Source organism: Vitis vinifera, chromosome 6 (assembly GCF_030704535.1).
Source record: "Vitis vinifera cultivar Pinot Noir 40024 chromosome 6, ASM3070453v1".
Classification (NCBI taxonomy): Eukaryota; Viridiplantae; Streptophyta; class Magnoliopsida; order Vitales; family Vitaceae; genus Vitis; species Vitis vinifera.
The window spans coordinates 1,189,787-1,201,007 of record NC_081810.1 but is presented as its reverse complement, the minus strand read 5'-3'; the positions used below and the strand labels follow the sequence as shown (position 1 = coordinate 1,201,007).

Here is an 11,221-nt window from a genome sequence, read left to right as displayed (position 1 = left end):
CTACCCATTGGTCACAAATCTAACCAAACATTATCTCAATGGCCCACTCCTTTCATTCTCTCCTCAAATCACATTGCAATCAAATCAAATCCCATTATTGCCTAACCTTAATAAAATTATTTTTCAATTCTCTAGGGTGGATCATGGATGTGGCCTATAAAATTGTTTACTCTAAAGTTTGATATTTAATTACACTACTTCTATATCTTCAATGGGCTATGGCCACATGCCATGAGTCCATGACCCACTTGCATACAAGGATGAGGACAATTGATTTCAACTTACATAAACCTAATCACATTCAACTTGTCACCTTGCTTTAATAGGACAAGGACAATTAATAAAGTTTAAACTTATGATAATAATTAATCATCTATTGTTATTTTTTCATCATCTACTATTACACAATCAAGTAGAAAAAGAATGATTTAAAGCTTTTTGAATGCTAAATTCATTTAAAAATATATATTTTTTATTATTAGAGAAATGGTAGAATAGTTATCATTTATTTATAATTAAGTGCCCATTTGAATATATTTCATATATTTTTTTCTAAAATCATAAAATAATAATAATAATTTGTATATAAGTTATAAAAATTATTAGAAGCTTATTGAAGTTGCAAAACTTTTTTATTATTATTAAAAATAAGAAATTTTCCTCCATCCTATAATGAAACAAGCATGTCCTTTTTATAGTCTTTTCTTACGCGTTGTCTAAAATTAATATCCTAGACATTTCAAGTTTTTTTTTTTTTCATATTCAAATTAAATTTTTTTTTTCGTGTGTTTTGTATTTTTTTTTTTTCTAGCCAAATTATTTGATCAGGTTCTTTTCTTAGTTTTTTTAGAAAAGAGTACTCTTGAAGGCTTGATATGAGAGCTATTCAACTTTTCATACCTTCACTTACATTAAAAATCAATCTTTGAGCGTCTTTCCATTTAAATATAAGTCTCTCTCACTTTTCACTTGTGACAAATAGTTATTTCCGTTTAATCTTCAAGGGTCTTAAGAGGCTTTAAACTTGGTGGGCCCTAATGAGGTCCACTTTTAAATTGGGCAAAAAGCCCATTAAGCTACGAATCAAAATGTAATGGGCCCAACATATTGGACCATACAAAGGGCAACAACAAAAAAAACAAATGGTCTTTTGGTTGCTTGCTTGTTATGTACACATGAATTTATTGAACATAGTCATGATTGCTTGTCTAAAAAATGAAGCAAAATTGAGATGACATTAATTTTTAGCCCATTTTGATTCAAACCCTAGTTATGGAACTTGTAGAATTTGTAAATAAAGGGAAAAGTTTGTTGTTTATGAATCCAATCTTCTTTTGAAATATGTTCAATTAAATCATATCTTGGGTAAAATAAAGGAAAAAGTTAACTTGTGTATCAAGGTAAATAAAATTTATAATTTTCATCGAGACATTTCTTAAAAGCATTTTTGTAAATGGGAACGCTCCATAAATTTTTGAGCTTTTTTCTAACTTCATTATCATTATATATGATTAAAAATTAGTGAAAGTTGAATATATTTTAGTTTGGTTAATATAATTTGGGTCATGTGAAATCAAAGAATTATGTCATTTTTAATTAAACAAAGCCAACATAAGTTGAATAGAAAAGTGATACCACTTCAATTTTGTTGATATAAGCTTTTAAATCTACTTCTCTCCATTTTTTTTTAAAGAATAAAGTGTAGTTTAACAAATTTCAAGAAAGTAATTAATCCATGTAAATAAGCATTTTATTTTATTTTATTACAACATGCTTACATTCAATTAGGTGAAGTAAGAACCACCTAATTTATTCAAATTAAAAACAACTAGAGAATCCCACTTAGCTATGGTGGGAACCCACAATTATTCAAGTATATCACTATTGTGGAACAAAGCTCAACGGAAAAATTAGAAAAAGAAAAAACATCAGTAATGTATGACATAGCAATTGTATTCAATAGTGGCGTCTCCGTTGTCGTAGAATGAGTAAGTTGATGCTAGAGCATAGCCTCTAGCAAATCGAAAAAGCCCACTGCCACCAATTATTGGCATCTCCCTTACCTCAGCATTTACATTGTTTCGTCCTAACACAGTGAATGTGCTACCATTGTACTTGCCATCAGTGAATGCAAAATTCATAACCATCAATAATGAAGCATCTTCTTGTCCCGTAGATACGTAAAGCCCTTGGGCCTTTCCAACCGTTTTTGAGCTCATATTTGGCCCAACGGTTAACGAGTTATCAATTATATTTACCATACCAAAATATGGTGACGAGTTGTTCAGTGCTTCAATCACTGTGACTGAGGTTGCATTAGACCCGCTAACATCATCCTGCCAATAAAGTTTAAAATGACTTACCTTTTCTCTTGGTATCTTCATTTTTTTAGGATCGACACTTTTGACATAACTATATTCTTCTCCAAAAATTGGTGTTGTGGTAGAAGAAAAAATGAGAAAGATGAAGAAGATGAAGTAGGAAGGCGAAACAAGGAGAGTTTTAGCCATGACTACAATACACACCCTTTGCTCACAAAACTTGAGCTATAAACCTTTGCTCACAAAACTTGAGGTATATACCTTAGCTCACAAAACCTAGGCTATATATATGTATCGATTGGTTGATTTTTCATACAATAAGAATGACTTTTCCATACAATAAAATTGACATTTCCAAATTCAAAGTCAGTATGAAGCTTCCAACCGGGCAAAGGCCAAGTCATAGTTGCCAACCGCTCAAATACGCATCACAATGGAGAAAATTTCTAACGAGAATGACCAAAATGGCCCTCCAGCTTATTGGGTTTGGTGGCTTGGGCACTTGGTGGTTTTGGGTAATTTCAAAGTCTTATCGACTTGTAAAAGCACTCATTTTTTGAATGGAAAGAAGGAAAACATATAAAAACTTTTTCTAGAAAATGAGTCTTGCCGCCTCTGGCGGTGCCAGGTAAGGCTCAGGGGGGCACCTGGCCCTCTGAATTTTCTAGAAACAAACAAATTCCCTTATATGTCAAAACTTTTTTAGGAAAATAGAAACCAAAATAGAAAATTTACCCCCTCTAAAAAAATATGAATTTAATTTTCAAAATAATGACAACTAAATATTATTACCAAAAAAACAATATTGACCATTAATTACTAATAAAATATTAAAATTGAACTAAAATTTAAAAAAATTCTCATTTGATATTAGTATTTATTTCCTTTTGTTTATTCAATCTTTTTCCTTTTTATGCTTATTTTTTTTATTATACTTAATTAAATCATAAAAAATAATACTTTTAAATTGATACTGTTTTCATAATGACTTATTATATGAAACATAAGTTTTAAGTAAATAATTTTACTTTCAATTATCATATATTTAATTATTTGAAAAAAGAAAAATTTTAAAAATATTGATTTTGACATCTATTAAAATTTTAATCCTTATTTTTATAAGTACATAGAAAAATTTAGGTATTTGGATATAACTATAAAGAATATGATTAAGATATAAATAAATAAAATTATGTTATAAAACAATTGAGATTTAAAAACACACATTTTCCATGAAAAATATCAAAATTTATAATATAAATGATTGAATTCTTTAAAATAACTTTTATGGGTTTTTGGGATAAAATAATTAAAATTATTCAAAATTTATAATGATTTTTTTTTTTAGTTTTTATTTCTTTTGAAATTTCCTTTTAAATGTTCTTGGTAATTTTTTTAATATATATATAAAATCTATTTTTTTTAAATATTCTTAGTACTGGTTGTTTAATTTGATATATTTTCATAATTAATATTTAAAATTATTTAATTTTAATAATAATAATAATAATAACAACGAGAATAAATATCATTAATTACCTTAGCTATAATATATTAATAATTCTGTTGATGGCCCACCTAACATAAGTGTCCACCATCAAAGTGGGCCCTAAGGTTTATTGTGGTGGGCCAAAACCCTTCATCCTATTGGATAAAATTGTCATTTTACCATTTAAACTTGTGAGCCAAGGTAGGTATGTTAATTATTTTATATTAATATGAAAAACGAGGTAAAAAGTTTTGAAATTAAGTATAAGTTAATTATTTTAATTTAATATTAAAAGTTAAAAATAATTTTAATATTAAATTATTTTATTAAATATATTTTATTTATTTAATAATTTAAATTAAATGATTAAGTTGATTAACCAAACACCTTATAATTGAATATTTTTTTGAAAAGAATTGTTTTATAAATCTTTCAAATATGTGAGAATAATCCTTGTTTGAGATATTGAAACATTGAAACAAAAAATGAAATTAAAAAATCTATTTCACTTTTAATTTGTTATTTTATGCGAATTAATTATTAAAAATGAGAACATAAATTAAAAACTCATTATTAATTGAAATGCATTTTTATTAGGATTTTGAGTTCCTCTCAACATTAATGGGTCTCAACACCCATTAAGATTCAACCACTTTCCTTGGAAAATCAGCTGGTCAAGACTATAGATTCTATGGATAGAGAGGCATTTCAGTCTCCCAATTGGGTGGCAAAGAGTTGGGGCTTTTTTAACTTTTGCGGCAATTTAAAAAAATAATTATTAAAAAATGGAAGTTGAGAAAATGTTGATATATATACTACAGTTTTGGCCACGTGAAAGTGGAAGGTGTCTATTTCAAAAGACACCTTTCACAATTTTCAAAATCATGATACATATTTAAAAGAATTGAATTTAAGCTAAAGGTGTCTCTTGAAAAGACACATTCTACAATTCAAAAAAATTGGATTTATATTAAAGGTGTCTCTTGAAGAGACAGTTTCCACGTGATAAAAAATCTAATATGCATTAAAGGTGTCTCTTCAAGAGACACCTTTTACAATTCCTAAAAATTAGATTTATACTAAAGGTATCTCTTGAAAGGACACTTTCCACAATTCCACAAAATCCAATATGTATTAAAAATTGTGGAAATGATTTATAAAGATGTCTCTCTTCAATGTATGAAAATTATGGAAAATCTCTATGAACCCAATTTTTTTTAAAATAATGGAAGAGACACCTTCAATATAATTTCATTTTTTAGGAATTGTGAAAGGTGTCTCTTGACACCTTCAACAATTTTAAAAAAATTGGGTTTATACTTGAAGTGTCTCTTCAAAAGACATTTTTCACAATTTTCATTTAAACAATGGAAAATTTCGAATTTATGTTGAAGGTGTCTCTTCAAGAGACACTTTCCATAATTACAAAAAAAAAAATTGGAATTATATTCAGACGACTTTCATAATTTTTTTAAAATTGGGTTTATACTAAAAATGTCTCTTGTCTCTTCAAGAGACACTTTCTACAATTTTTCATACACAGTGGAAAATTTCGAAATTTCGAATTTTGAAAAGGGACATTCTACAATTCCCAAAAGATAGAATTATACTAAAGGTGTCTCTTCAAGAGACATCTTCCATAATTTGAAAAAAAAATTGGGTTTATACTGAAAGTGTTTCTTTCCACAATTTCCATAATTTAAAAAAAAAATCGGTTTATACTGAAAGTATCTCTTCAAGAGACACTTTCCACAATTTTCATACATAGTAGAAAATTTCGAATTTATGCTGAAAGTGTTTCTTGAAGAGACACCTTCCACAAAAGAAAAAAAAAAATTATATCTCTTAATTAATATTACCTATTGTACAACCAAATGTTTAAAGTTTATCATCTGTATACATTATAATCAATATTTTGACATTCAATCCAAAACCAATGAAAACAAGTAAACCAAATGTCAATTAAGTCAGCACCTTTCCAAAATAATAACAATACTATTTTGTGTAAAATAAGTCCAAAATAGATAGAATACTATAGAACTTACGTTAATAAAAAGTTAGTTAATCCAAAATATAACAAGTAAAAACATACATCTTGAGTATTTGTCCAAAATAATGATATGCAAAATACTAATAGTATCCAAAATACAAGTCATATATAGTAACATTCTCAATGTGTACTTCACGAAGGAGTCTTCCTCTTCCGTAGTGGACATCTAGGATGTGCATGCTCCACTATTAGCTCTATGAGGCTAACATGTAACCCTCCATGAGCTCGACGACCACATTTCCTACCACGTCCTCGACCATGTCTTCGACTACGATCAGTCTTTTGTCCTTTCTGATCATCATTTGCTATATGAACTAACTCTTCATTAACTAATGTAGCCTCTATCGATGGTGGTGATGATGCAACAAGTGGTACTACAGGTGGGGTGGATGACACCTTCATAGGTGTAATAGGAGTCTCCTGAACAGGTGGTAGGCTAATGTCAGTCAATGGTGCATCTCTAAGAACATATGTATGCCTAGTCCCTCTAGTATGAGCCTCTCGCCCTCTAGTCTGTACACCTCCTGATTGAGTAATGGATGATATCGGCTGGTGATGAGGTGATGGACTACTCCTTGTATGAGGCCCTCCTCCTCTAGTCCATACACCTCCTAATCGAGTAATAGATGATATCGGCTGCTGATGAGGTGGTGGACTACTCCTCATATGAGGCTCTCCCCTTCTAGTCCGTTCACCTCCTGATCGAGTAATAGATGATGTCGGCTGCTGATGAGGTGGTGGACTAATGTCAATCAATGGTCGCACTTGGGCAACAACTGGTGTATGCCTAATCTCCCTTGTATGAGGCCCTTGTCGTGTAGGTCGTACATCTCCTAATGGAGGCTGGAGCTGTATAGTAGCATCAACACTAAATGAAGCATCTAAGCGATCCATCTCATGTATGGCCTTTAATACAGTAGTACATAGCTTACGAATGCGAAAATCATCTGGAGGTGCAATATCATATATTTGGTGTATGCTAGAAGTCTGTAAGTCAAATAAGAGTTAAATTAAAATTATTATAAAAATAAAATAAACTTTAATAAAAAAACAAAACATGAACATTACCAATAGCTCGTGGAAGGACCCAGTTCGAGTAAGAAACTGAATAGTAATGGAGCGATACCACACCATGTATGGATCATGATATCCCAATGAACCTATAACCATCTCCCTTCTAGCAATATGCTCATGCCTAGAGCTCTAACGTTGAATGTAGTCTTCATGTCGAGTAGTCCAATCAACATCATGTCTACTTTTCAAATCACATTTGTGTAAGATTGACTCATTATCACATGGCTGAGGAATCCCTTGACGTAATCCAAATTGCCGCAATACTCGATCAGGTCTATGCCATTCAATTATGTGGAAACATATCAAAGGTGAGATAGTGCACCATATATCTTTCCCAGCAGTACAATAATCAGGAAGACCAACATTCATGTCATCAACATAAGGCTGCCATATAATCTGTACCCAAGAAACGTTAGATATAATCAGTGGTTTAAAATTTGTTTAGAAAAACAAGTATAAGAAATGAATTACACTTTTATCACCTGATTTGTTATAAGTCGATCAAGATGGTGCCTATACTGAGCTAAGACGTGCATGCTAATCGAAGTAGTCCGAAACTCATCTCTCCACCTATAAAATTAAAATAACAAAGCATAGTTAAATAAATAAAAAATGTTAGAATTTAAGTTTATGTGTGTATCCTCATAATAGTAAAATTTGTCGTAATTTTATAATATATACCGAATGGCCAATAGAGATGGAGGCAGTTGGTCATCATGTGGAGCTATACGTAAACGATGAGGTGCAATAAATGGGAACCTCTCCCATACCCATAACTGGAGCAAAATCAGTGGGCCAGATATATCATGTGTATCAATATGAGAGGCTCGACACAACTGTCGATAAAGCCAAGCTAAACAGGCACTACCCCAACTATACCTACTAGCAACCTCAAAATCCTTTAGAAGGGGTAAAAACATAAGATGCACCTTATCGTTAGACTTTCCTGAAAATAGAAAACCTCCAATGAGTTGTAAGATATAAGCTCTAGTATAACGCTGAATAGACTCCTTATCAGCATCTAGTGCCAAAGTAGGGAAACTCTAACTCAACCATGTAAGATGAAGGTGCTACCCATCTATATCTGTATCTCCAGGAGTGAGTTCTAATAGAGAATAACATACACGTCTCTAATCTAAACATGTGTATGAGTCTCAGGTCGCCATCTCTTGACAAATGCAGTAATAAGATGCCAATATAAGGAAATGAATCCTAAGCGTGCAACACCATAGAAGCCTGCCTGCTGCAACAATGGAATAATACGCCCATCGAGTACACTGGTGCGATGGAAGATCGCCTCACGACGTCGATAATGAAGCTTCTTAGAGTCAACACCTGTCCATGCTAGAGATGACCTGTGTGTAGCCTGTCCATGTAGAACTGTCGGATCCAAGGGTCTCGACTCCATCGTGTGGTGATACCTACATATACCAAATAATCATTAATTCTTGTTATCATTAGTATGATTACACATTTACAGACATTACATAAAAATATCATATTATCAAAATGGATAATCTTTTATACTTTAATTATCACGAGAAAGGGGGTTGGAGGATTGCCCTCCATCTTTTGTGGGATAGTTGCGACGATTATAATTTTCATCAAAACATTTCTTAAAAGCATTTTTGTAAATGGGAATGCTCCATAAATTTTTGAGCTTTTTCTAACTTCATTATCATTATATATGACTAAAAATTAGTGAAAGTTGAATATATTTTAGTTTGGTTAAGATAATTTGGGTCATGTGAAATCAAATAATTATGTCATTTTTATTATACAAAGCTAAGATAAGTTGAATAGAAAAGTGATACACTTCAACTTTCTTGATATAAACTTTTAAATCTACTTTTCTCCAACTTTTTTTTTAAGAATAAAGTATGATTTAACAAATTTCAAGAAAGTAATTGATCCACACAAATAATCATTTTATTTTATTTTATTAAAGTATGCTTACATTCAATTAGGTGAAGTAAGAGCCACCTAATTTATTCAAATTAAACAAAACTAGAGAATCCCACTTAGCTATGGTGGGAATACACAATTATTCAAGTATATCACTATTGTGGATCAAAACTCCACAAAAATAAAAAATAAAAAAATAAAAAAAATCAATAATGTATGACATAACAATTGTATTCAATAGTGGCGTCTCCGTTGTCGTAGAACGAGTAAGTTGATGCTAGAGCATAGCCTCTAGCAAATCGGAAAAGCCCACTGCCACCGATTATTGGCATCTCCCTTACCTCAGCATTTACATTGTTTCGTCCTAACACAGTGAATGTGCTACCATTGTACTTGCCATCAGTGAATGCAAAATTCATAACCATCAATAATGAAGCATCTTCTTGTCCCGTAGATGCGTAAAGCCCTTGGGCCTTTCCAACCGTTTTTGAGCTCATATTTGGCCCAACGGTTAACGAGTTATCAATTATATTTACCATACCAAAATATGGTGACGAGTTATTCAGTGCTTCAATCACTGTGACGGAAGTTGCATTAGACCCGCTAACATCATCCTGCCAATAAAGTTTAAAATGACTTACCTTTTCTCTCGGTATCTTCATTTTTTTAGGATTGACACTTTTAACATAGCTATATTCTTCTCCAAAAATTGGAGTTGTGGTAGAAGAAAAAATGAGAAAGATGAAGAAGATGAAGTAGGAAGGTGAAACAAGGAGAGTTTTAGCCATGACTACAATACACACCCTTTGCTCACAAAACTTGAGCTATAAACCTTTGCTCACAAAACTTGAGCTATAAACCTTTGCTCACAAAACTTGAGGTATATACCTTAGCTCACAAAACCTAGGCTATATATATGTATCGATTGGTTGATTTTTCATACAATAAGAATGACTTTTCCGTACAATAAAATTGACATTTCCAAATTCAAAGTCAGTATGAAGTTTCCAACCGGGCAAAGGCCAAGTCGTAGTTGCCAACCGCTCAAATACACATCACAATGGAGAAAATTTCTAACGAGAATGACCAAAATGGCCCTCCAGCTTATTGGGTTTGGTGGCTTGGGCACTTGGTGGTTTTGGGTAATTTCAAAGTCTTATCGACTTGTAATAGCACTCATTTTTTGAATGGGAAGAAGGAAAACATATAAAAACTTTTTCTAGAAAATGAGTCTTGCCGCCTCTGGCGGTGCCAGGTAAGGCTCAGGGCACCTGGCCCTCTGAATTTTCTAGAAACAAACAAATTCCCTTATATGTCAAAACTTTTTTAGGAAAATAGAAACCAAAATAGAAAATTTATCCCTTCTAAAAAAAAAATATGAATTTAATTTTCAAAATAATGACAACTAAATATTATTACCAAAAAAATAATATTGACCATTAATTACTAATAAAATATTAAAATTGAACTAAAATTTAAAAAAATTCTCATTTGATATTAGCATTTATTTCTTTTTGTTTATTCAATCTTTTTCATTTTCATGCTTATTTTTTATTATACTTAATTAAATCATAAAAAATAATACTTTTAAATTGCTACTGTTTTCATAATAACTTATTATATGAAACATAAATTTTAAGTAAACAACTTTACTTTTGATTATTGTATATTTAATTATTTGAAAAAAGAAAAAAATTTAAAAGTATTAATTTGGACATCTATTGAAATTTTAATCTTTATTTTTAAAAGCACATAGAAAAATTTAGGTCTTTGAATATAAATATGATTAAGATATAAATAAATAAAATTATGTTATAAAATAATTGAGATTTAAAAACACACACATTTTCCATGAAAAATATCAAAATTTATAACATAAATGCTTGATTTTTTAAAAATAACTTTTACGGGTTTTTGTGATAAAATAATTAAAATTATTCAAAATTTCTAATGATTTTTTTTTTTGTTTTTATTTATTTTGAAATTTCCCTTTAAATGTTCTTGCTAATTTTTTTAATATATATATATATATATATATAATCTAATTTTTTTTAAAAAATATTCTTAGTATTGGTTGTTTAATTTGATACATTTTCATAATTAATATTTAAAATTATTTAATTTTAATAATAATAATAATAATAACGAGAATAAATATCATTAATTACCTTAGCTATAATACATTAATAATTCTGTTGATGGCCCACCTAACATAAGTGTCTGGCTCCGCGGTGGCAGCCGCCATCAAAGTGGGCCCTAAGGTTTATTGTGGTGGGCCAAAACCCTTCATCCTATTGGATAAAATTGTCATTTTACTATTCAAACTTGTGAGCCAAGGTAGGTCTGTTAATTATTTTATATTAATATGAAAAACGAGGTAAA

The 11,221-nt window shown here is 30.4% G+C and overlaps 2 protein-coding genes across 2 annotated transcripts; both read right to left on the bottom strand.

Moving 5' to 3' along the window:
* Positions 1-1,728: 1,728 nt before the first annotated feature.
* LOC100246695 (dirigent protein 22) lies at positions 1,729-2,579 on the bottom strand. The gene has a single exon (XM_002285639.5). The coding sequence runs from the start codon at positions 2,508-2,510 to the stop codon at positions 1,929-1,931; it is 582 nt and encodes a 193-aa protein (XP_002285675.1). The 5' UTR covers positions 2,511-2,579; the 3' UTR covers positions 1,729-1,928.
* A 6,262-nt stretch (positions 2,580-8,841) lies between these two features.
* LOC100241568 (dirigent protein 22) lies at positions 8,842-9,717 on the bottom strand. The gene has a single exon (XM_002285640.5). The coding sequence runs from the start codon at positions 9,625-9,627 to the stop codon at positions 9,046-9,048; it is 582 nt and encodes a 193-aa protein (XP_002285676.1). The 5' UTR covers positions 9,628-9,717; the 3' UTR covers positions 8,842-9,045.
* Positions 9,718-11,221: the final 1,504 nt, after the last annotated feature.